General features: G+C 39.6%; 2 protein-coding genes and 1 long non-coding RNA gene across 3 annotated transcripts; 1 reads left to right on the top strand and 2 right to left on the bottom strand.

Annotated features, from left to right (window-relative positions):
• Nucleotides 1-1,116: 1,116 nt before the first annotated feature.
• On the bottom strand, nucleotides 1,117-14,518 carry brox (BRO1 domain and CAAX motif containing). Its single transcript, XM_023269231.3, has 13 exons — nucleotides 14,362-14,518; nucleotides 13,562-13,690; nucleotides 12,143-12,249; nucleotides 9,799-9,895; nucleotides 8,768-8,863; nucleotides 6,940-7,012; nucleotides 6,554-6,659; nucleotides 5,699-5,788; nucleotides 4,729-4,814; nucleotides 4,563-4,644; nucleotides 3,761-3,911; nucleotides 2,569-2,728; nucleotides 1,117-2,498 (listed from the first exon to the last, which is right to left on the bottom strand). Exons 2-13 carry the CDS (start codon nucleotides 13,660-13,662, stop codon nucleotides 2,415-2,417), a joined length of 1,233 nt encoding a protein of 410 aa, XP_023124999.1. The 5' UTR covers nucleotides 13,663-13,690; nucleotides 14,362-14,518; the 3' UTR covers nucleotides 1,117-2,414.
• On the top strand, nucleotides 14,495-26,458 carry LOC129350192 (uncharacterized). Its single transcript, XR_008603522.1, has 3 exons — nucleotides 14,495-15,871; nucleotides 16,602-16,734; nucleotides 22,214-26,458. It is a non-coding gene; the product is annotated as an uncharacterized LOC129350192 (long non-coding RNA).
• Nucleotides 19,281-22,285, bottom strand: LOC111567873 (alpha-1,6-mannosyl-glycoprotein 2-beta-N-acetylglucosaminyltransferase). Its single transcript, XM_023269235.3, has 2 exons — nucleotides 22,211-22,285; nucleotides 19,281-22,116 (listed from the first exon to the last, which is right to left on the bottom strand). Exon 2 carries the CDS (start codon nucleotides 21,937-21,939, stop codon nucleotides 20,683-20,685), a length of 1,257 nt encoding a protein of 418 aa, XP_023125003.1. The 5' UTR covers nucleotides 21,940-22,116; nucleotides 22,211-22,285; the 3' UTR covers nucleotides 19,281-20,682.
• Nucleotides 26,459-27,006: the final 548 nt, after the last annotated feature.

Genomic DNA, 27,006 nt, shown 5'->3' with positions numbered 1-27,006 from the left:
GCCTGCTACATATTTCGGTCACGTGATTCGGTATCCGTAGATAACGTACACATGCAGAACACACGCGGTCATTTTATTAAAGATTTCATCCGTCAGAAATGATATAGTGACTGAGCAGCTTTGGAGGAGTACTCTGTTCTCAGAGGGTTTTTCTTCTTTTATTAATGCCTCAGATGTGCAGCAGCACAGCTCAGATGTGAACCAGAAATACCAGTTTTAGTTACAGTAAAAGAAAATGTTTGATTTTCCATCAGGAGGTGTTTAAACTTTTTCCAGCTGAACTGAGGAGGACATCAGTTTTAGTTTTAAACCAAGTTTTGGTTACACATAATAATAATAATGATAATAATAAAAATCGTAATAATAAAATAATGATAATAATAATAAATGTATTATGAAATGAGCATGCAACCGTTAAGAGTTTTTTCTATATGTGCAGTGAAATGCAGAGTTAAACAGCGCTGCTTTAGAATTCTGTCTTTAATATTTGTGACTTCTAATTTTCTATTTTTTTTAAAGGATTGTTCTTTTTATGATGTCTTACTGTGATTGCTCTGCTTCAGGTACAGTCATTTTATATTTCTCTGCACACACCGCATGACCATGTGACAAATAAAAACTCTGAATCTCACTGGGGGTCTGGAGCCTTCAGGAGGTGAACAGTAAAATACCCAGCAAGTCTGATGCTGAGAAAAATAAAGAACAGTTTCCTCTAAGCGTGAGCTCAGCTCTACTAGTTGTAAGACTGTAGGATTGTAAAATTGGATCTTTTACTTGTAGTTTTAGTCATTTTTGTAATCCAAAGAGCTTCAGGAAAAAGCAAATGAAGGAGATGTAGAACATGTTGAAGATCCAAAACCAGAAGTCCAGTTGCTTTTTCCTGAAGCTATGAGGATCCTTAGTTGTCTGGATGTTGTAGTGATGTTTCTGAGATAACCTGTTATACCGTTATATATTTATGGCTGAGAAGGTTCCTCAGAACACATCATTCAGCTTCCTACTAGGACGACTTACCGGATCTTTGTGTTTATTTTATAGTAGAATAAAGTTTACTGTGTCTTTAACATTTACTTCTTATAATTAATAGTCAGATATACAAACACACAGCTGGAGCAGTGAGTTTTCTGGATGATTTAATAGCATCTGAAGTACATTTTACATGAAGGAAAGTGTTAGAGGAGCTACAGGAGTGTTGATGATAAATAATTAGCTCTGGCCTGATTTCTGATTAAATTCACTCCATTATGTGTAACGAACTACACGACAGTCAAACCAAATCAAACCACGAGTTTTCAAACCAGGAATCGCTGCACAGCTGAAGGTAAAGTGCAAAGATGATGCAGAGTGGAAGAAAGAAACCAGAGATGAAGATATCTGCTCTTTAGTTCAGGTCATACATGTGGGTTAAACGTTTACATGTTTATTAATAAAGTATCGATCTATGGCAGCAGAATATTAGTTTATTCACGTTCCAGGAGTTTGGTTTAGAAACTGGGTGACTTTTAATAATGTGAGCGACTTCTGAAGATAATAATTTCCCAAATGCTCCTTTCTATGATTTCAGGAGGCTAACTCTGTATTTATATATTCACTTATATTCTTCAATATCTGGACAATGAAGACTGAAAAGTTTATGAAACAAAGCATTTTATGAATTAGTGAGTGCTCTGATGGAACCAATGAAAGATAACAGAGATTAACATAAACCATCAGTTCAGCAGCTCTTTATGATGACTTCAGTGTTTAAGTCTTCTTTTAAAATAAACAGAAATAAATTAAACCGCTGTTAAAGGACAGATGAAGCCTCCTCCGGTGATAAAAATCCTTTAAATGAATCATCAGGACTAGAAAACATACAAAAAAAGCTATAATACATGAGTGACGTGAACTGAATCAATTATTAATTATAAACAGATAAAACAAACCAGATTCAGCAGAATAATACATCAGTGTGTTAATCATTACCAGCATTTAGCTAGTATATTATTTTATCTTTTACTATAATATATAATTCTATGTAGTGCTCAATGTTCAGATAGTAGTTTAATCAGTTTGATGCTGCTACAGATTTTGAGGCCACTTTCAGTATTTTTAATAAACCGTCTATAATGAGGCCAGAGCTTCAGAAAGTGAAACCAGGTTTAGATCGCAGCCAAAGGCACCGATAATAGAACAGATCATTTATTTTAACTGTGAGCTCATCCAAAAGTTTCTCTTTTTAAAAGTGCTTCCATTGGAGTTACATGTTTGTATTTGAGTGGCTCTGGCTCAGACGTGATGACATTAACATACATGTTTCAGCAGGGATGTAAAACGGTGGATTAATATGAACCAAACACAGGTTTTCTGTGTTCCTATGGAGGTTTACATGAGGAGGAAGCATCGTTTAATTCATGGCTCTGATGATGGAGAGTCTAGGAGACGATGCAGCCCGTGTCCTTCTGAGGCTTCAGGTCTGGTTCCTTCACCGGTTTCACCTCCTCGTCTTTGGGTTTGGCCTGCAGGTGGAGCAGCAACAGTAAAAATACAGCTTCAGAAAGGTAATAAAGGTGTTCCTGTCCTTCCTACCTTGTCATTTTTGGCTCCCTTGGTCAGATCGAAGGAGGCGTAGACTTCAGCCGAGCACTGATCGCTGACGGCCGGCAGCTCAAAGGCCACCGGTTCAGCCAGACCATAGCTAGCCTTCAGCTCCAGCTGAGGAGCTTCAGCTGGGACCTTATGGAAGTATCTGAGGAACACAGGAGGACAGTCAGGATTCTCAGCTTTAAATGCTTTGGTTTTCTCCTGGTGAAGGTCTCTGCTGATCTTCAGGACTTTATTGGGTGTTTCTAGTTCAGAATGAACCGTCATCAGATCATGTCCACCTCAGAAGAATTCTCCTCTTATTTCTCTTCATTCTCTTTTATTATGTTTGACTAAATGAAACCTCAGCTAATAAAACTGGTTTAGAAACTGAACTCAGATCAGATTGGACTGACTTCAACAAAACCAGATAAAATCATGTTTAGTTTAAACTTCATCAGCTGTGTCCAGGACTGGATACCTTTCAGGAAAATTCATCTGAATGTTCTTCCTCATCTAAAGTCCAGAAACGTGGTGAGAGGTGGGTGTTTCCCCCCAGTGTGTTTCCCCCCAGTGTGTTTCCCCCCAGTGTGTTTCCTACACTCTGCAGAGTGTTTCCTATACTCTGCAGTGTTTCCCCCCAGAGTGTTTCCTATACTCTGCAGAGTGTTTCCCCCCAGAGTGTTTCCTATACTCTGCAGAGTGTTTCCCCCCAGAGTGTTTCCTACACTCTGCAGAGTGTTTCCCCCCAGAGTGTTTCCTACACTCTGCAGAGTGTTTCCCCCCAGAGTGTTTCCTACACTCTGCAGAGTGTTTCCCCCCAGAGTGTTTCCTACACTCTGCAGAGTGTTTCCCCCCAGTGTGTTTCCTACACTCTGCAGAGTGTTTCCTATACTCTGCAGTGTTTCCCCCCAGAGTGTTTCCTATACTCTGCAGAGTGTTTCCCCCCAGAGTGTTTCCTATACTCTGCAGAGTGTTTCCCCCCAGAGTGTTTCCTACACTCTGCAGAGTGTTTCCCCCCAGAGTGTTTCCTACACTCTGCAGAGTGTTTCCCCCCAGTGTGTTTCCTACACTCTGCAGAGTGTTTCCCCCCAGAGTGTTTCCTACACTCTGCAGAGTGTTTCCCGCCAGTGTGTTTCCCGCCAGAGTGTTTCCCGCCAGAGTGTTTCCCACACTCTGCAGAGTGTTTCCGACTCACATGAAGCCGTTTTCTCTCTGGCACTTCTCCAGGGTGTTTTTAATGAGGCCGCCCAGCTTGAGGAAGAACAGCTGCTCCGAGGGTTTGGCCGTGGTTCCTGGGCCTTTGGTCTGACGGTACTCTTTACACAGTGCCTCGGCACGAGAGTAGCCTGAACACCAGTTAACGAGTCAATGAGTTAACAAGTTAATGAGTTTGTTAATGCAGCAGGAATCCAGGCAGGGAAAGGAGGGAAGTGGAAAAGTAAACTTCACTTCATGATAAGATTCTTCCACAAACTGCAGGAAGCAAGAAACCCTCAGCTGTAACCCTCAAACCACCTCATTATGTCTGAAAGAACTGAACCAGAACCAGCAGAAAACTCTGGAACCAGTACTGTAGTAGTACCCTACTGTAGTACCCTGTAGTACACTGCAGTACCCTACTGTAGTACCCTGTAGTACACTGCAGTATCCTACTGTAGTACCCTGTAGTACCCTACTGTAGTACCCTGTAGTACACTGCAGTATCCTGTAGTACCCTACTGTAGTACCCTGTAATACTCTACTGTTGTACCCTACTGTAGTACCCTACTGTAGTGTCCTACTGTATACCCTGTAGTACCCTACAGTGCAGGTTTATAGATACCTTCATAAGAACATGGTGAACATCAGATGAACATTTGTATTAAAATCAACACAGAGAATAAAATATTTTCCATTAAAGTTGTTTTTTGAGGTGTTTTTATAAAAGAATCTAGAGCAGAAAGTTCTAAGACCAGAATAAACTACCAAATGTTTCCACGTTGTGCAGCCGTACGTACATTTCTCTGCCTCCTGGAGGGATCTGATGGCTTCTCCACACTTATCGCTGGCCAGGAGCGTCTGTCCGTGGTAGCAGAACGCCTGAAAACAGTTAAAGAGTTAATCTGGAGCTCATCTGGAGCTTGTGTCTCTGAGCAGAGCTCTAGAACAGCAGCAGGAACTCACATAAGCCATGTAGAAGTGCTGCTTCAGCTGAAGGTACTTCCTCCACTTGCTGCTGCACTCTGGCTCCAGGGTGTTCAATGTGTGGTCTGGGGACACAAACACTGACCATTAACAGAAATACTGACCGTTAACTAATGGGATGTATTTAGGACAAGCACTGACCATTAGCAGAAATACTGACCGTTAATTAGCAGAAACACTGACCGTTAACTAATGGGATGGATTTAGACTGACTTGGTCTAGAGACACAAACTAACAGCGTGTGGTAAACTTGGCCTGTGTTTCGTGTCTGAGATCGTATTAAGAATCCCTCTGAGGTCACTGAGTTGTAGAATCTCATTTCTGTGCTGATGCATATTTAGAAGATAATTCCATGATAATAATCCCTTAAATGGCTCAGATGGAACCATAGACTGTGTACTGTATACAGTCTATAGATGGAACCCTACACCTCTGGTTCTCTCTACTGCCCCCTGGCTGCAGCTGGAGCACTGCAGCTCATCTGTAACCTCACCTGTAACCTCCCAAACCTACTCAGGTAAATAACAAACCAGAATATAAAGAACCATTGTACAGGACTGGTTCCTTTGGTTTGTTCTGTCTGAATCTAGGTTTTTATGACTGTCATTGGCAGTTTTAAGGTGGAAATACTCAGCCATGACTGATTATTACATTTATGATGTTTTCCAACATAAAAAACTCCATGTGGACTTCATAAGCAGGTAAAAGGGGCGTGGCTTTAGCTCTGACCTGACATCTTTTTAATTATTTTATACAAACCAACATAGGAGTACGTTACTGTACTGTTAATGTTTAAATGTTTAACATTAATCTTAAAGCAGATGTGGTGCCTTCTCTTGTTCATCTCCTACTCATGCCGTCCTCCTGCTCTCCGACCCCTACCCCTACGTTCCTGATCAGGACAACAGGAAAAGAGGCAAACACATGAAATCCACATTAAAATACCGACCAGCTTTCTGATAGAAGTTTGCCGTCTCGAAGGCCAGCGCTGCAATGAGTGTGGCGTTGTGCTTCAGCTCTATGGCTCTGGCGATGGTCACTGGAAAAAGAGAGGAGACGGGAAAGAAAGAAATGATTAATGGTGTTGTTCAGGATAACTATTAATTATTCACTAAAAATAAGAGAGGAGACAGTAAAGAAATAACTAATGATGGTTCAGGACAACTGTCTGTACTAACCCTCCTGTTGTCCTCATTTACAGGCACCAAAAAATATTGTTTCCTTGTCTGAAAAAAATCCAAAAATTCTGCAAAAAATCCCCCAATTTCCTGAAAATTTGCAAAACCTTCAGGAAGAAAATTCCAATAATTCTTAAAAGTTTTTAGTTTTTTTTTTAAAAATCCCCCAAATTTGGCAAGGAAATTCGTAAATATTTTTTTTAAAAAAGAGTAAAAATCTTCCAAAAAAATCCTAAAAATATTTAAAGTGATTCCATATATATCAGTAAAATTTGCTGGATTTTGGTTGATTTTTTGTGAATGTTCTTAAGAAACATTTTTAACTTTTTTTTTTTTTTTTTTTTTTTACTAAAAAATGTTTGAAAATTTCCTAACATCAGGACATCAGAAGTTTCACAGTGAAAATATAATTTTTTTCCCGCATTTTCAAACTTTAAAACGGGTCACTTTGACCCGCAGGACGACATGAGGGTTAATTCTTCCCATCTGCTGTCACTGGACTCCTCTGATTATCTGATATTATTAGTTATATGTAATCCCTCGTATTATCAGATTCCACTACCAGATTATAAACCATTTTAAGCTGTGTTTTTTTTGTTTAGAGATGTTGTCCAGACCACTGATACCTTCCTGTGCTTCCGCTTGACACTGGATTATGTAGGCGTCGATCACTCGGGGCTCCAGGTCTCGGCCCTTCTCAGCTGGAGTGATGAGGCGAGGGATGTGGATCTCCTGGAGGGAAGAAGAACACAGAGAATAACAGGACAGATGTTAAAATGTCTTCACTGATGGGTTTCTAGAGGAATGAAAAGTACCAATCTGAGGGAAGTCTGCAGTGGAGAAAAGACGAGTTAAAAATGATCTAAGATGGGTATTTCATAAAAGATGCTTTTAAAATGTTTTAAGGAGAGTTATGTTTCCAGTCTATCAGTCTGATGGGATATCAGACTGAAACCATTAATCTAGTTTCCTCTGCTTTAAGTTATTTAACATTATTTGTATTTTTCCCCACCTTTAGAGTTTTGAAAATCCCAGCAGCAACCTTCAGGCTCCGGTGAACATCTTTAGCTTCAGCCTCTGTGATGCTATTAAAGAAGAAAAAAGATGTAAGTAAACCACAGATAGTTCCAATTAACAACGTAATGTACAGTTATATATATGAATACACACGTGGACAAAATAGTTGGCACCCCTCGATTAATGAAAGAAAAACCCACAATTGTCACAGAAATGATTTGAATCTGACAAAAGTAATAATAAATAAAAATTCTATGAAAATTAACCAATGAAAATCAGACATTGGTTTTGAACCGTGGTTTAACAGAATTATTTAAAAAAATAAACTCATGAAACAGGCCTGGACAAAAATGATGGTTCCCCTAGAAAAGACTGAAAATAATGTGACCATAGGGACATGTTCAATCAAGGTGTGTCCTCTAATTAGCATCACAGGTGTCTACAAACTTGTAATCAGACAGTCGGCCTATTTATAGGGTTACAGTAGTCACTGTGCTGTTTGGTGACATGGTGTGAACCACACTAAACATGGACCAGAGGAAGCCAAGGAGAGAGTTGTCTCAGGAGATTAGAAAGAAAATTATAGACCAGCATGTTAAAGGTAAAGGCTAGAAGACCATCTCCAAGCAGCTTGATGTTCCTGTGACTACAGTTGCACATATTATTCAGAAATTTAAGATCCATGGGACTGTAGCCAACCTCCCTGGACGTGGCCACAGGAGGAAAACTGATGACAAATGGAAGAGACGGATAATAGGAATGATAACAAAAGAGCCCAGAACAACCTCTAAAGACATTAAAGGTGAACTCCAAGGTCAAGCTACATCAGTGTCAGATCACACCATCCATCATTGTTTGAACCAAAGTGGACTTCATGGGAGATGACCAAGGAGGACACCATTGTTGAAAACAAATCATAAAAAAGCCAGACTGGAATTTGCCAAACTGCATGTTGACAAGCCACAAAGCTTCTGGGAGAATGTCCTATGGACAGACCAGACAAAACTGGAACTTTTTGGTACATCAGCTCTATGTTCACAGATGCAGAAATGAAGCATATGAAGAAAAGAACACTGTCCCTACTGTGGAACATGGAGGAGGTTCTGTTATGTTCTGGGGCTGCTTTGCTGCATCTGGTACAGGGTGTCTGGAATCTGTGCAGGTACAATGAAATCTCATGACTATCAAGGTATTCTAGAGAGAAATGTGCTGCCCAGTGTCAGAAAGCTTGGTCTCAGTCGCAGGTCGTGGGTCTTGCAACAGGATAATGAGGCAAAACACACAGCTAAAAACAGCCAAGAACGGCTAAGAGGAAAACATTGGACTATTCTGAAGTGGCCTCTATGAGCCCTGATCTAAATCCTATTGAACATCTGTGGAAGGAGCTGAAACATGGCGTCTGGAGAAGGAACCTTCAAACCTGAGACAACTGGAGCAGTCTGCTGATGAGGAGTGGACCAGAATACCTGCTGAGAGGTGCAGAAGTCTCACTGACAGTTACACAAATGGTTTCATTGCAGTGATTGCCTCAAAAGGTTGTACAACAAAATATTAAGTTAAGGGTACCATCATTTTTGTCCAGGCCTGTTTCATGGGTTTATTTTTTAAATAATTCTGTTAAACCACGGTTCAAAAGCAATGTCTGATTTTCATTGATTAATTTTCATAGAATTTTCATTTATTATTACTTTTGTCAGATTCAAATTATTCCTGTGACCGTTGTGGGTTTTTCTTTCATTAACCGAGGGGTACCAACAGTTTTGTCCGTGTGTGTAGATGTCATAGAGAAAGTACTTCAACTGTTCACTCAATAAACAACCTACTTTTCCTTCCCTGCTAGTCTGGAGGCGAACTTTGTGTACCACAGGGCTACATTGAAGGCCATGGAGACTAGCTCAAAGACAGCATCCTGCTGAGCGCTGGAGAGACAGAAGACAACCTGGAGGTTAGAAAACTACTGGAAGAAAAACCAACACCTCAGAACCGGCTCACTAGGGCTGATTAATTTTACTGTAAAACAGCTGCTGCTTGCTAACTAGAGGTTTAACAAGGAGCTCAGAGGTCAGAGTTGATGTGAAGACATGGAATTAAATAAAACCAGATGAATTAAATAAAACTAAACTCTAAATTAAACCAGATGAATTAAATAAAACCAGATGAATTAAATAAAACCAGATGAATTAAATAAAACCAGATTAAATAGAACCAAATTAAATAAATAAAACCAAATGAATTAAATAAAACCAGATTAAATAAATAAAATCAGATGAATTATATAAAACCAGATGAAAGATATCACAGATATCATTGTCACATGGAATTATATCCAACAGCAGGTAGCTGTGTGTCGCTTCTGCTGCTTTAGTCAAACAAAAAGCCAAAAAACAATGATTTCTGTGTTTTTCTGAGTTTCAGAAGAGATCAGCTCCAACCAGAGACTCTTATAGAATCTATCAGCAGCTGTTCAGGGTTTTTGTAATCAATAAGTCTGATCAGTGTCCTATTCCATCTGTAATGAATATATTCATTGGTCTGTTATTTCTGACTATTTCATTAAAATAAAATCATTTACATTGATTAACTGACTTCCAGAAACAAAGCTGGTTAAAAATCTAATTACTCATTTATTCTGACGTCATGTTGGAGATTTTCTGTCCTTCCACCAGTTATCACACTGGTTTCTGTGGGTTTTTTGTCCTTCCACCAGTTATCTGACTGGTTTCTGTTTTTCTGTCCTTCCACCAGCTATCAGACTGGTTTCTGTGATTTTTCTTTAGTTCCACCAGCTATCAGACTGGTTTCTGTGGTTTTTCTGTCCTTCCACCAACTGTCTGACTGGTTTCTGTGGTTTTACCTGGGTGTGTTTCCCTGTAAGGTGTCGGTCCATTTAAAGTTCTGGATGAACCGCATCTTGTTTTCCTGCGTGGTTCCATCCAAGGAGGCAATAAAACCTAATATCAGTGTTTAAAATAAGACAAGCAGCTGTTAGAGGCAAAACAAATTAAAAAGAACAAAAATGGATGCAATGTTAGAAGGAAAACAGAGAAACAGAATCCACAGTAAATAAAGAGTTACAGGAAGAGTTCACTCCCTGTGTTTTAAATCATTCACTCTGAGTCTAGTATTTACAGAACTAACTGACTTTAAACCATTTAACATCTAGTTTCACTGTAATCTCCCCTAAACGTTGGAGAATGATCTCAAACCCCTCTGGTAGTTTAATATAAATCTGTTATAGCAGCTCTGTAGGACTCAGAGTTCAGCTCACTGGTCTGACAAACATCTGGATTAGTTTCATTCCATTAAAAACCAGCATCAACAGTCCGTCAGGATGAATCCGTTATTTTAGTCAGCAGGAGGACAGATTTAACTCTGGACTGATCATTACTGAACATTTAGTGGAGGTTTACTTCTTCCCACCATGTCAGCGATGCTGATTCTGATGAAACAGCTCAAAGTGGAGGTCAACTTTACAAAGAGCAGTTTGGTGTGTTCACGTGGAACATTGGAGGATAACTGGTTTATGTTCCTCAACAGTTCCTGTACTGGGATCAATGTTCAGCAATCATGTGATCCTGAGCAGGTACATCAGGCCTGCAGCAGTTATTTCAGTATAAAATGAGTTATTATGCTGCAAATAGTGACTTTTTCTGTTTATTTTAATTCATTAATGCTAATAAAGCGAGCAGCTAAAGTTACTGAGGACAGTTGAGTCTCCAGATGTTGTGCTGCTTGGGCTGGTTGGAGATTTCAGATGATCAAGTGTCTCTTTGTTTGACTACAGAGTAAAATATTTAACCTGAAAACTCTGAACTTATTGTTACTGCAGCATTACATCAAATAAAACTCTACAGAAGATATCTGTAGAACTACAGTCTCACTTTTTAACCATGAACACTTTGGATCTCCACTGGAGTTCAAGTTCTGCTTGTGCTCCCAGCATCAGTCTGCTCTACCAGATGTTCCATTATAGATCAGTCTGCCCTACCAGATGTTTAGATGTTCCATCACAGATCAGTCTGCTCTACCAGATGTTTAGATGTTCTACCACAGGTCAGTCTGCTCCATCAGATGTTTAGATGTTCCATCATGGATCAGTCTGCTCTACCAGATGTTTAGATGTTCTACCACAGGTCAGTCTGCTCCATCAGATGTTTAGATGTTCCATCATGGATCAGTCTGCTCTACCAGATGTTTAGATGTTCCACCACAGATCAGTCTGCTCTACCAGATGTTTAGATGTTCTACCACAGATCAGTCTGCTCTACCAGATGTTTAGATGTTCTGTCAGTCTGCTCTACCAGACGTTCCATCACAGATCAGTCTGCTCTACCAGATGTTTACATGTTCTACCACAGATCAGTCTGCTCTACCAGATGTTTAGATGTTCTACCACAGATCAGTCTGCTCTACCAGATGTGTAGATGTTCGAACACAGATCAGTCTGCTCTACCAGATGTTTAGATGTTCTATCATAGATCAGTCTGCTCTACCAGATGTTTAGATGTTCTACCACAGATCAGTCTGCTCTACCAGATGTGTAGATGTTCGAACACAGATCAGTCTGCTCTACCAGATGTTTAGATGTTCTATCATAGATCAGTCTGCTCTACCAGATGTTTACATGTTCTACCACAGATCAGTCTGCTCTACCAGATGTTTACATGTTCTGTCAGTCTGCTCTACCAGACGTTCCATCACAGGTCAGTCTGCTCTACCAGATCTTTAGATGTTCTACCACAGATCAGTCTGCTCTACCAGATGTTTAGATGTTCCATCATGGATCAGTCTGCTCTACCAGATGTTTAGATGTTCTACCACAGATCAGTCTGCTCTACCAGATGTTTAGATGTTCCATCATGGATCAGTCTGCTCTACCAGATGTTTAGATGTTCTATCACAGATCAGTCTGCTCTACCAGATGTTTAGATGTTCCATCATGGATCAGTCTGCTCTACCAGATGTTTAGATGTTCTACCACAGATCAGTCTGCTCTACCAGATGTTTAGATGTTCCATCATGGATCAGTCTGCTCTACCAGATGTTTAGATGTTCTATCACAGATCAGTCTGCTCTACCAGATGTTTAGAAGTTCTACCATAGATCAGTCTGCTCTACCAGATGTTATATCATCAGTCTGCTCTACCAGATGTTCTACCAGATGTTGAGATTCTATCATAGATCTATACTACACAGACCTTGCAGGAGGGAGAAATAAGCATCTGTGGCATTTTTCATGATCTCAGGGTTGCAGGTGACGTCAGTGAACATCTCCAGCAGTCTGGCCCTGGTGGTCCTCAGGTCACTGAAGGAGGACAACAGTCAGCTGGTTAGTCATGGACTGATTACATGGAAACACGTCATTGTCAGGAAACAAAGTGAGTGTAATCAAACAACAGCAACAATAGCAGCCATTAGTGATAGACAGACAGACTATCTATAGATAGACAGACAGACAGACAGACTATCGATAGACAGACAGACAGACTATCGATAGATAGACAGACAAACAGACAGACAGACTATCGATAGACAGACAGACAGACAATCGATAGACAGACAGACAAACAGACAGACTATCGATAGACAGACAGACAGACTGACTATCAACAGACAGACAGACTATCGATAGACACAGACAGACAGACTATCGATAGACACAGACAGACAGACTATCGATAGACAGACAGACAGACAATCGATAGACAGACAGACAGACAGACAGACATACAATCGATAGATAGACAGACAGACAGACAGACAATCGATAGATAGACAGACAGACAGACAGACTATCGATAGATAGACAGACAGACTATCGACAGACAGACAGACTATCGATAGATAGACAGACACACAGACAGACAGACAGACTATTGATAGATAGACAGACAGACTACTGATAGACAGACGGACAGACTATCGATAGATAGATAGACAGACAGACAGACTATCGATAGATAGACAGACAGACTATCGATAGACGGACGGACAATCGATAGACAGACGGACAGACAATTGATAGACGGACAGACAGAGACAATCGATAGACGGACAGACAGACAGACAATCGATAGACAGTCAGGCAATCGATAGACACACTATCGATAGACAGACAGACAGACTATCGATAGACAGACAGACAGACAGACAGACTGACTATTGATAGATAGACAGACAGACAGACTATTGATAGATAGACAGACAGAGTATATAGACAGACAGACAGACTATCGATAGACAGACAGACAGACAGACAGACACACTGACAATCGATAGACAGACAGACAGACACACTGACAATCGATAGACAGACAGACAGACACACTGACAATCGATAGACAGACAGACAATCGATAGACAGACAATCAATAAACAATCGATAGGCAGACAGACAGACAATCGATAGACAGACAGACAATCGATCGATAGACAGACAATCGATAGACAGACAGACAGACAATCGATAGACAGACAGACAGACAGACAATCGATCGATAAACAGACAGACAATCGATAGACAGACAGACAATCGATAGATAGATAGACAGACAGACAGACAGACAGACAATCGATAGACAGGGAGACTAGATCCTTTAATAATAGATCAGACTTACTTGCATATCTTGTTGGCAGCAGGACTTCCTGCCACTCCATAGAAGTTAAAGGACACCGGAGCTGTAGCCTTCAGAGGGTTTCTGTGGAACCAGTGAGCCATCCTGTGGACGTGGACACACCTAGACAGGCTGGGACACACAATAGAATATAATAGAACACAATAGAATAAAATACAATACAATAGATCATCTTTTATTAGTCCCACAGGGGGAAATATGCAACGTCACAGCAGCAAAGTGACGTAAGAAAAATCAACACATCTACAAATTAAGACATCAGATATAAACCCAATATATAGAATATAAATAAGTAAATAATAACTGATAATAACTACACTACTGATCCCTATTAGAGGAGAGGATGATCTGATTATGATGCGATGACTTCGATCAGATAGATAGATAGATAGATAGATAATACGTTATTGGTGGAGTGTATGATAATAACTGATAAACTGATGACTTCAATCGGGTTATTGATTTAGCAGCATTAGCTAGCCAGTAGCTAACGTCTTTTCACCGCCACGACATCACTCTAAAACGGCCCTGAACCACACTTCATATCAAATAAAGACCCCTGGAAGCCTCTAATGTTCCTCTGGGAGGATTTTAAAGTGTTTAAATGAGTATTTGTCTGCTGTAGTTACGTAACGGAGCAGCTAACCGCTAGCAGCTAGCGGCTAGCAGCTAACGGCTAACGGGCTCCATCCACTAACATTGAGTCTCAGCGGTGTGACAGCTGACTGCTACACGGATCAATACACTGATTTAAATAGTTTTAACATGGTCAGAGCGGTTACCTGCCGGATCCAGGTGAGATAATCCTGAAGGAAAGTCAGACACGGACTACAACTCACTTCCGGAAATAAACACGGAGCAGCAGCTGGCCAATCAGAAGCCGCGGGTCAGTCATGTGACGTGGGTCCGGAAAAATACAGCAGATCTGTTTTGTTCAGATCGAAGATTAAAGATTAAAGATCATGATGGGACTACTTCAGAAACAGATTCAAGGTCCTGCTGAATAGAATAGAATAGGATAGAATTAAAATATGCTTTGTTGTCATTATACAGTGTATAACGAAGTTGGACAGCTTCTCCTTTTCAGTGCAAGAAATCTTTAAAAATAGTGCAAAACAGTCTATTTACAAATATACATATAAATAGCAGTGTGAATATAAATAGCAAAGTGAATGAGGTAGTGGTGTATATTGCACATTTCACATTATATTGTTGGCTGGGTGTGAGACATGAGACGTGAGAGTTCAGGGTGATGATGGCTCTCGAAAAGAATCTGTTTTTAAGTCTGTTTGTCCTCGCTTTAATGCATCTGTAGCGCCTTCGGGCAACAGGTCAAAAAGCTGAGAACCGGGATGTGAACTGTCCTTGATGATGTTCTGAGCTCTGCCGAGGCACTGGGTGGAGTAAATGTCCATGAGGGAGGGGAGAGGACAGCCAACAATCCTCTGTGCTGCTTTGACTGTCCTCTGAAGCCTCGCTCTGTCTGCCTCAGTGCAGCTCCTGTACCAGGTGGAAACAGTACGTCAGCAGGTTCTCTATGGATGAGCTGTAGGAGGTCAGCAGCAGCTTAGAATAGAATAGGTGATATAGACCAATGATACAGAATATGATGATAGAGACTGGTTCTAGGTCCGTGTATATTTTGGCAATTGGATATTCCGTTCTGAAACGGTTATTGAAAAACAAAAAACGAGTGGTTAGTTGATTTTCGTTTTAAAACACAAAAATTAAAATTGAAATACAAGGCGTTTTTCCTTTTCATGATCAAAAGGGGATATACGAAATTTTAAAAATGCTCTGATTTTCATTTTATATTTAGAATAACAAAAAAAGTAAAATCAGTAAGAGAAACGAAAAAAGGTCCGTTTTTTCATTTTCTGAGACCGGAAGTGGTCATCAGCAAGTGTGGAGCCAAACTGAGTACGGTGCATAGACTGGATAAAATTTTTTTTTGGTTAGTTTTCATGGTCAAAATGAGAGATCAGGTGGCTGATCTTAAAATAAATCAATATTGATTTTTTTTATAGAACGTTAAAGTTTTACGAAGCCAGGGGGCGGGGCTACTTGATTGACAGTCTGGTCTGGAATGATTGACAGGTCCTATGGAGGAGGCAGCAGAGACTCTGCTCTCCTCGTTTGGATTAATTCTGATATAATAACTGTTGGTTTATTTATCGGTGCAGCAGCAGAACCTTCTCCACAGACAGTTTTCCTGCCTGTTGGCTTGTTTTAACCAGTTTTCTACCTTCGGCTGATTCTACTAGCAGACACTGAAAGGACTCTGATATTTCGGTAAGTAAATGTTTATTTTCGTATCGGTGCCGCTTTTAATGCACTTTATATGCAGCTTTAGTGTCAGATATAATGTGTGCCATGCACTCCAGATGTTGGTGGAGTTTATTTCTGTGTGTGTTGACCAGAGAAGAGAGTGAGCATAGTAAATATTAGTTTTAATGTTAGCGATGCTAACTCTAGCTGCTCAGTCGTAGCCTGATTAAAGCTAACGTAGCATTAAGCTAACGTAGCATTAAGCTAACGATGTTTGTGTTGAGTTTCATGTAAACAGCTGAAGTGTGTTGTGTCAGTGTAATGTAGCGCATTTAGCTGATAAAACTGTCAGTGGAGATGCTGATTCACATTAACTTAATGTTTAGAAAACCTAAATGTGATTAAACAGTGAGGTTAATGTTCTGTGTTGTCAGTAGTTCTGAATATCAGCTGAGTCTCTGAAGATAAACAGGAGAAACCAGTAAATCTACTCTCTAGTCGTTAACATTGTTTGACTGATTCACATGTAGTACATCTTAGTGCAGATTAGAAAAATAAACTACAGTTATTACATTTAAATTACAGCACAGATAAGCTGGATAATAAAATCCTTTCCCCTGAAGCTAAAGTGACTACAGGCCTTTCTGTCTTTCAGTGCTTGGAAAACTATATGAAGTAGGAAATCTTTCCAGGGTCACTTTAAAATGAACCTCTGCTGTTGATGCTGATACTGTGATGTCTGTCTTCATCTCAGGTGTCTCATGTTCACTGTGAGGATCTTCTGAGTGAAGCCAGCAGAAGGAAAACCTCATCTGGATGTGAAGAAGGAGACTGAATGGACGACATCCTCAGTGAACAACTTCTTGTTTAGCTTTCACTTACAGAAGGTCAGACCAACTCTTTCAGCTGTTTATTATTTTCTATTCTTAGTATTCAGGGATTCCATTTATCATCATTAACTTCATCTATGCTGTTGGAGCAGAACTACAATTTAAAAAGTCCATGTTATTTATAGCAGATATGCTGCATTAAAACATCAACACATTCAGGTCAAGAGCTTCATTATTTCCTTTATTGCATATTTTAAAACTACATTATTGTGAATGGTAAAGATGTGTAAACACATGAAATAAATGGATGAAATAAATAACGTGTTGCTGACAGTGAAGTGTAAAAATTGAACAGTCACAAGACAAGTTGTATTATGAAGAGAGGAGCTGAATCTGCAGCATTATTGTTATTACTGGAAGGATGAGGAGGACATCAGTGCTGCTCTTCCTCACAGTGATGAAGGAGAAAAGACTCTTCAGACAACCACAGCTGGATGTTCATGTTCTCTGGAGCTCTCAGTCCATCAGACTAGGTGTTCCCAATGATCCAGACCAAGGCTGGAAGGAAAAGACACTAACAGTGAGGAAACGATCCACAAGGTTCTTTCATTCTAACTGATGGAACATTAAATATCAGAGAGAACACAGCAGGATATGAATGGAACACAATAGAGTGTTGTATTTTGTCCTATTTTTTAATCTTCTGGAAATGTTTGTTTTCCTGGTTGAGGCTAAAGATCATTTTACTGCCTTAGATGGACAATAAAGTTTATTCTATTTTATTCTAATGTATCATTAGCATTAGCATGAGCTCCACAGTTATCTCACCATACACTGCTGGAGAGAAAAAAACTGAAGCAAAGAACAGAACTGAGAGATTAACATTCATCAGTAACAGTTCTATGGAGGAACATTAACGTAGATTTATTTATATTTGCTGATAATTAAAACAGCAGTTATCGATCCGTTATGATTGATCAGCTGTGATCTGCAGGAAACTTAGCTACAGTTAACTAGTTTATGACACCGACTAACCTGATTTAGCATCAGCGTTAGCACTAAATGAGGAAACCTCAGATTTACAGAACAACTTTAAAACACAATGTTAGAACATGTTTATATCAGAGGTTATAGTCTGATGTTAACTTACAGTAACTTCACTGCTTTATATGTGATGTTGTCCAGATGTGGAGAAGAGAACAACTAGTTACAAAAATGACTTACCTGTAGAGCTTATCTTCACTTTTGGACGCTAACGTTGTTAGCAGCAGGTAAACAGCAGAAGCCGTAAATGTGGGCGGGACAGTCAGTCTGACCAATCACTGCTCTCTGGCTCCGCCCTCTGAGAATCTTCTTCTCGTTTGGCTCCACACTTGCTGATGACAACTTCCGGTTTCAGAAAATGAAAAAATCTGACCTTTTTTTCACTTCTGTCTCTTACTGATTTTATTTTTTGTTATTCTAAATATAAAATGAAAATCAAAGCGTTTTTAAAATTTCGTATATCCCTTTTTGATCATGAAAAGGAAAAATGCCTCGTATTTCAATTTAAATTTTTGTATTTTAAAACAAAAATCAAATAAACACTTGTTTTTTATTTTTCAACACCCGTTTCAGAACGGAAAATCCAATTGCCAAAATATACACGGACCGTTCTACAGCTGTCTGAGCAGATTATTCTTTTATTTAACTACTTGTGTCTCTTTATTAAATCTGTAAACTTTGAGATCTCTGCATGCTCTCCCTTTATTCACATCTCAGAACTTTAAACCTGTTTTTCTGCTGCTTGACGTCTCAGTTCAGAGGATCATTTACTGTCTAAACCTCCATATTACAGGGTTAGAAGAGTTTGACTGTTTTAGCTCCAACGTTGTGGATCAAACTCCTCCTCACTGTCAGAACAGCTCAATCATAGTTTAAAAAGCCTTTTAAAAACTAGTTACACACCATAGACTGTATATAAAGATAGATCTTTATAATCTTTATATACAGTCAGTTTTTATCTTTTATTTGTGCTCTTTTTTTTTTTCAAGCACCTCATAACTTTAATTTGGATCAGTGCCCCAGAAATAAAGTCTGTGTTTGGAGTAATTTCCCTGGAAATAACTGGAACTAAACATAGACGAGCTCATTTTTAGAAGAAGTTTTCTAATTGAGGTAAATATTTGAGTTAAAACCTTCAATATTAGATGAAAAACACATTTACCTGACAGAATTAAATATTAAAATCTATAATAGTAACACTCCAATGCATTACCTGACCAGTTCAGATTATTATTAATTAAGGTTAATGTCGTATAATTTATATGTAGAAACCACAACAAACACCAAGATTCCCTCTGAGCAGCAGATTAGTGACAGAGATTCCAACCTGAACACGAGTCAACCTTTAACTGTTCTTTAAAACTTTTCTCTCTTTAGCTGCTGAACTTCATTATTTCCTGCCGATAGAGTTCATATTTCTGTATGTTTAGTTAAAAGATGGCATTAACTGCAGACTGTTGACTGAATATTTCCCCAGTCTCAACCAGTTACTGTTCATCACTTATTAAAGAAATGCAATACGTATAATTAGTCTTACAAATTATTTCTTTCATCCATAATAAAACTATATTTTTTTTATTTTCCCATTTGGCAAACAGAGTGAACAATGAACTTCAAGTGACGATCAGAAAGAAACATGAAAACAACCAAAACACAAAAGACAAAAAAAGTTGGTCTCGTCGTGATTAATAAAGAATCAGAAAACGTTCTCACATCCCATGATGTCCATATTTACATCTGTTTATATCAGCTCACTTTAAACACGTGTTTTCAACAAAAATAGAATTTATTTTATCAAATCCATTGCATAATTCTACATCAGCGATCTCCATAAGGCACAGCAACGTGCACACCAGCGTGCACAGACATCAGGATAAACCACAGATCTATGGCCAGGAGGACAATGCCAGTGCTGCAAAAACTCTTCTTTTAGAAATCAGCATTTAAATTTAAATTTCCCTCAAAATCAAACAAATAAAGACCCCAGTATAAAACATCTCTCAGGACAAATGTGAGTTCCCCGCTTTGGAAAAAGGTTGTATAAGTACTTGGTCATTGACAGAGCACCTCTAAAATGTCCTAAATTTCTACAATAAGGCACTTTTGGTCAGATTAAAGGCAGCAAAGCATCATTATGCTTCTGTTCATTCTCTTTTTTTTTACAAAAGGCAAAAAGGAAACTTTATCAACAGAAGGAGAACAGGAAACATTTTTCCTTTTTCACACAAAAAATATAACATCACAAAGCAGTTCATTCTGTTCTCTCATCCCAAAATCAGTTCACAGAAAGGTGCAAATCTAGAAATGCAGCATCAGGTGTTTGCACAGCGGAAATCCTGGTTCCAAAAGGTCACTTTTAACCATCAGAAAGCAAATAGAGTCGTCCCTTCACCTCAAAGAAAAACCAGCTCAGCTCCTGTTTTCACAACCAGACCGATTAAATAAGAGTCTGAAATAATACCTGGAAAAAAACCCTGCAGACAAACAGACAAACTGAAGATTACATTCAGTAACATAGATAATATTAAAAGAAATCATTAAATTCAATGGTTGACTTAAGAACCAGCTGTGGTTTAAACTTTACCCTTTTAGTGAAGATTGTCTTAAACTAGAGTCTGGAAATGTGCCTTTAAAACGTACCATAAAAATCAGAAAACATAAAATCATTAATCCTAGAGAATAAACTACATGCGCTGTTCCCCGTCAGAAACAGATTTACACATAAACCTGCAGATCTCCTGATGGTTTACTGTTTATCACTGAGCAGTAAATCTAATCTACTGTTTGCTTAGTCAGTCGCCCAGACCTGCTTTAACACCTCAGATATGAAGGAACGGGTTTTGGCACCACTGCAGCTTTGGTGAAATGTTTGGTTCCATTTCTTAGAAGAGAGAAAGAAAAAACAACATTAAGCCCCTGAAAGTCCTTTAGATGGCACATCTGCAGAATATTTGGCCCAGTTCAGAGGAGTTTGGCATAGTTTTTACACAGACTATGATCTCGAACGTCTCCCCATCCTCCGTTCTTCATGTGAGCTTTATGCTCTGCAGCTTCTGCTCCGCTGAGGACCAGAGATGGAGGGAAGAGGTCCTCCCTGGCTGTCTGGAGGCTCTCCTCCACCTTCTGCAAGGCCCATTCTGGCCTGCAGTTCTCCTTCTGGTGGAGCCCACAGTCTCCAGTGTGGAGAACCCTGGAGCCCTGAGCTGCTAGAACCTTGAGGGGCTTCGATATGCAGGTTCCTGAGAGGTGCTGCAGCGTCCAGTCCCAGTTGTATTCGTCGTAGGTGCAGTACTCGCTGCTGCAGCCCATCAGCTTGTAGTACAGCTCCCTGGAGATGGCCATGCCCATGTTGTGTTTGGTAGACATCCAGCCGGTGGTCAGCACCTTGTTGGTCAACCTACTGAAGTCCTTCACGCCGTCGTGGTTCCCCAGAACCAGCAGGTCGCAGTCAGGGCAGCTGCTCCTCCTGAACTCCAGCATGGATTTGTAGAAGTGGAAGAAGTCTGGCAGGATGTAGTTGTCCTCCTCCAGGAAGACAGCGAAGCCGCCGTAGCCCTGCATGGCCTGGACACGCTCGAACACAAAGTGCAGCTTCCACCACCAGTGGTGTTTGGTCTGTGTGATGAAGGCCTCCCGGTAGTGTCCGTAGGAGTCGGGGTGGCCGGCGTTCAGGCACCCCGTCTTCATGGCGTCGTCCTTGGACATGTCTCGAGGGCAGTCTCGTGGATCCTGTCCAGGAAACTGGCTGGGATACAGCTGAGTGCTGAAGGGGAAATAAATCTGCAGCACTTTGCAGAAACTGATCCGCTGCACAATGGAGTTGATTTCCTCTGAAAAATAGTCGTGGCTGAAGATGAGGAGGAAGCTGTGGACCTCTGCAGCTTTCTCCAGAGACCTGATGAGCAGCTGGAGGTACTCTGGTCTGTTGTGGACCTGAGCCACCAGCACCAGCTGAGGATCTCCTGGAAACCGGTCCTGGTTGTGGACGCACTGCCGGTAGTTGGCGCTGTAGACGGACTGGCTGAGGTCCGACAGCGAGCCGAAGTTAAACGTCACCGGACCGGAGCGGCCGGCCCGGGGCCCCTGCTGGGGGCCCCCGGCGTCTCCTCCTCCATCCTCAGAAACTATCAGCACACGTGTAGAAAACAGGAGAGTCACGACCACGAAGGAAACTCCGAGCAGAGCCAGAAGGTTCCGCTTCAGCAGCCGGAACCTCATTTTAATCCCAGTTAGAAACTCTCTCCGGTCAGTCACCTGATCCTCATCCTAAACTCCTGGAGACTTTCTGCGTCTTTTCCTCTCTGACCGCTGCTTTTATTCCTCTGACTGCTGCCTTTACTCCTCTTTTCTCCAGAACTCCGGGACATTTATCAGAAAGTCTGTCTTCTTTAGCAGCTGTGGAACAAAGCGGGCAGAACATCAGCAGCTGATCGACCTTTATAGACTCATTCCTGTGTTCTTAAACCTTCTAACTGGTTGTTTTACTCACCAGCTCCAGCAGCGAGGTGTCACCAGCTCTGACCAGGAAGAAGATCTTCACCCTGACATACTTCAGAGCTTCTGCTGACGTGGACCATCCAGCCAACCGGAGACAGACGCAGCTGCAGCTCAGCCAATCACAGGCCAGCCCGCAGCTGTAATATGAGAAGTTAGACAGCAGGAAGATTAGAATAATTTATTTATTATAATAATCCTATTTATTATAATAACTTCAGACTGAGCAGCAGCAAGATCTGTCAGACAAAGTAACTCTATTAGAATAATTATATTTCTTACAATAATTGTATTTATTAGAATAATTCTATTTATTAGAAAAACTTTATTATAACAACTGTATTTATTATGATAATAATTATAGTTATTATAATAACTTAATTTATTATGATAACTTTATTCATTATAATAATTCTATTTATTATAAGAACTTAATTTGTTAAGAGTAATTAAGATTTGAGGGATGGGCTCGGTCTAAAACCTACATTCTGGCCTGGTTTAAACATTTCTCTACCACTTTTGATGTGTGTTTGCGATCAGTGTCTTGTGAACATCAAAAAACAAAACCTTCTGCTGATGGTTTTAGGTTTTCCTGAACAATGCTGAGATGATCCTCCTTCTTCATGATTCCATGTAGCAGCAGTTTCAGCGCCAGATGATGCTCTGATTGGAGTTAAAGGCTTCTGTCCTCCAGATATATTTCTGCTCTTTGTGGCCAAATAGCTCCATCTGGTTTTCTTTTTCTCCAGAAGGCTTTTCTTTGTCCATCAGCAGCAACCTTCAGAGGAAGACCGTCCTTCTTTATGGAAACTTCTCAGACCTGCTGTTTCTCTGATTCCTGGTTGACGCTAGATCATCTTTAAAACTCGTCTCCTAGCAGCAGGTGACTGTTTGTGATCATTTTCTTTCATGGCAGTGACACAACATCTACACCACAGCTTTTATTTACACCGCCAAGTTTTAGGACACACAATAAAACAGATTTCCACCATCAGAAAAGTCCTGTGCTGTACCTGCTAGGTTTCTGTAATGTTCTTCAGTCCATGCTGAGCTTCACAGTTATCTGATTATTTCTAAACATCCTCCAGCAGTAAATTTGGACCTGACTGACTCCAACACAAAGAACCGCATGACAATGTGTGTTGAGGTCTGAGTGGTTCATCATAGAACAAAAGCGCTGGTGGTGTAATACCTGAAACCATGAAGCGGAAGAACCTGACACCTGATGAGCTTTACATGGATAGATGGAACTGGAAGTGACTGGTTTCAGATGTTTGAACAGTTTTAGGACTAAACAGGACACTGGAGGAGAAAGATTTTTCTACTAATATTTCCACTAATATTTCTCAAATGTTTGCAGTATTTCTTTTGCTGCTGTAACAATGCAGATTTCTCCACTGTGTGATTAATAAAAGCTCATCATGTTGTATTCCACGTCACATTAAGTAATAAATACATCCAATAGAAACGCTGACACTTTCAGCCAATTTTAACCAGTAAAAAGCCGATCCTCTCTGAAACTAAATAGTCTAAAGAGCTTAGATAGCCTACCATGCCCCCCCACAACAAAATACCACCTAATTTTTTTTAACCTTTATGATGTCCTCAATGAGACTTTGAGTGCTAACAGTAAAATAACTCATTCCCACCATAATTTTTACACTATTTTTACTTTAGCCCAAAATGCGTTTTTTTCCCACCAATTTTTCGGTTCGTTTTTACTGAAAATTGACATAGCTATTGTAGCAATTTCACTCATGGTAATCACAACATATTATATATCCTATAAATCCTGGAATCTCTAGTTTACAAATATAATCATATTTTTCTTGTGTTTCCATTACAATAGAAATGACATATGATACAATGACAGCATGTCTGAGTTAACTTTTTCATAGAAATGTTCAATGTTAGCAAATCAAACTTTATTTTATATATATATTTATGTCAACTTTTTTATTGATATATAGTACATTCCTGATAGAATATATTCTATATTGCATATCTGCACTATAATATTATGCATTGCAATGTTTTGTTGCTTACAAGTATTGACTTCCTGCATTATCTTTGGATTCATTTTGGATCACTTTTCATTCCGTTTGTTGTTCTTGTTACTTTAAGACTTTATGTTCCGGCTGAGTTAAGGATGTTTTAAAGGCTTTTCACTAAAGGATGAGGGTCCATCATGGGTAAAACCAGCAGATTTCACAAAATTTCAGATTTTACCCCAGAAGTAGCAGATACACTGTACATAGCAATGTAAATAATCTTTGTTTGAGGATTAACGTTTGCAGAGACAGGAAGTGAGGAGAACTGACTGAGTGAACTTCCTGTCTCTGCAGCTCACAGGATGGAGCTTCGACCACAACTATTTCACCAACTCAACATCGTGTCTGTTTCCCTGGAATTAGCTTCAAACCACAGATTTGTTCTAAACAGTTTACAGTTCTCTGTTGGTTCCTTCAGGTTCTGTTAAATAACAGCATGCTGTAACAAATTGCTGTAAAAATACAGCATATTTTGTCCAGTAATATACCGTTCTTTGTAAATACAGCTGAATACTGTAAATTCACATATTTTTAAAGAACAACCGTCCAATCTTACAGCAGATTACAGCATTTTTCTGGTTTGGGTCGATTTGAGTGTGACTGTTGCTGCAGTCCGACTGTTACTCGTCTCAACAAATCTTCCTGCACATTAACACATTTAGCAAACAGTCAACACAAAGAAGTGACGAAATAGGTTTAAAATAGTAAGTATCAGTGATTTTACTCATTACTGAGGGAAGAATTAGGAGAAAAGGAAGAACTGAGGACGACAATTTTCGACCACCTGTAGCTGATCCATCCTGCTCCGGTTCACTAAACAAGGTAACTGTGATTATTAAACAGTCAGCCATATTTTTAATTCTGTCAGTCTATTTATGTTTTTTTCTTTGACAGTAACATAAACATAGCCAGTTAGTTACTGCTTGGTGTTAGCCACGAGTCGCTAGCATGAATGCTAATGTTTCCCACACTGTTAGCTAGCAGCTAGCATGAATGCTAACGTTTCCCACACTGTTAGCTAGCAGCTAGCTAGCTAGCATCCTCCCCTTTAGCTGCAGAGTGGACAAAACTTTGGGTCTTTCTTTTTAAACCAGACCAGGAAAATGAATTTCTAAGCAACCAGATCTAGCTAGGTTAGGTTAGCTATCTCTGTCTTTCGTTTAATTTTCCATCAAATATACAATGTGATGCTCCACTGATCTGTTATCACATCTCCACATGTACTTGTCTGCTTTCGACCATTTAGGTAATTTCAAGTTTTATAAAGGTTGTAGGATGTGTCATGTTGCTTTTCTCTCCACTTAGGAAAGGTAATTTTGGGTGTTATGCAAACGGCTGCAAAAATTAGATTTAAATGTGTATTGAACTAAATAGCTGTTTTAAGTGGAAGCCTCTGTTTTGCTTAATAATTTGAGTTTCCTGTTTTTTTATTTTATTTTTTGTTTGTTAGTTTTTTGAGGAATGTGACAGAGTTCCATATTATGTTCAAGGGATCTTTGCCTACACACCTAATATATTCTTTCTTTGTCATTTCGTTGTAGGCTCTTTCTTGGTATCAACCCTGAAAGGGGAACAAAGGCAGCCAGGAGAAGGTGATGTTCAAGAGGTCCGGAAGCTGTTCCAGAAAAAGGCATCTACTGTAAATCCACATGTAGCCTCCTTTATAAAAAGACTGATGGACTCTGAGTGGGACTTCATGTAAACCCACAGCACCTCTCCACACAGGACTTCACTTTCACAAAGCAAAAGCCCCGTCTGCAACCAGATGTTCATGTTGTCATTTTAAGGTAACAAGTCTCAGTATTGTGTTGGGTTCAGTATAAAATACTTCAGTTCCAGGTTTGTTCCATGACTTGGTGTTTATTGAACATGATCATGAGTTATGAAAGACTGATTCTGAAGGCAGGGTTCCTGAAATGTGATATGCAATTTTTAAATAGATTGTTGACAACTTGTTAAATATCATGAATTGTTTTTATAGATTTTATTTTACAAGACTTGAATTACTTGACATTTGTTAGCTGCTGAATGTGTTCAATCAAACTCAGTGTACCTGAACTAGAACATGCAGAATGGGAACCTGTTCAGCATGAGGAAATGATTGTATGTTACTGAAATTGAATGGGTTAGATAGGTCAGTTTTTGAACTATGTTTGATACAGAATTGGCTTTAATAAAAGCTAAATGTTGAAAAGTCATCTCTTGTCTGAGCCATTTCTATGCTATGCTATTTCCTGGGGCTTTCATTTTGAAAGCCCCAGAAATAACTCTCTAAACAGCATAATGCTGTAATATTTTTTACAGTAAAAAAACTTTTAGAATACGGTAGGATTACTGTAAAATAACAGTGCGCTGCTGGCAACTTTAGCTGCCAGCTCTTCACTGTGAATTTACAGGGAAATTTCTTAGAGTGCAGGAATAAATTGGAGCTCCTGGGATCAAATTAGGAAAAAAAACTGATTAAAAACTGATGGATGCTTCTGGTTTTCATATGATGAGTCTCTAAACAGTCAGACAATCTTCTCTGGTTGAAATAAAACAGTTCAAACCATGAAGGAGTTCCTGAAAGTTCTTCATAAACTCTGTGGATGTTCTAAAGTGAAGCAGTGAAGCTCCAGGGAGGAATAAAGGTCCTGATTCTGACCACATTCTAACTGGATGATAAACAGAGAACTGTATGGTCTAAAACCTGTGTTGTTTATACCGTAGACTGTATAATAATTAATCTTCATTAAATTCA

This window comes from Amphiprion ocellaris, chromosome 12 (genome assembly GCF_022539595.1).
Source record: "Amphiprion ocellaris isolate individual 3 ecotype Okinawa chromosome 12, ASM2253959v1, whole genome shotgun sequence".
In the NCBI taxonomy this organism is placed as follows: domain Eukaryota; kingdom Metazoa; phylum Chordata; class Actinopteri; family Pomacentridae; genus Amphiprion; species Amphiprion ocellaris.
Note: the sequence above shows the minus strand (reverse complement) of the source record. Positions and strands in the feature narration are given on the sequence as shown.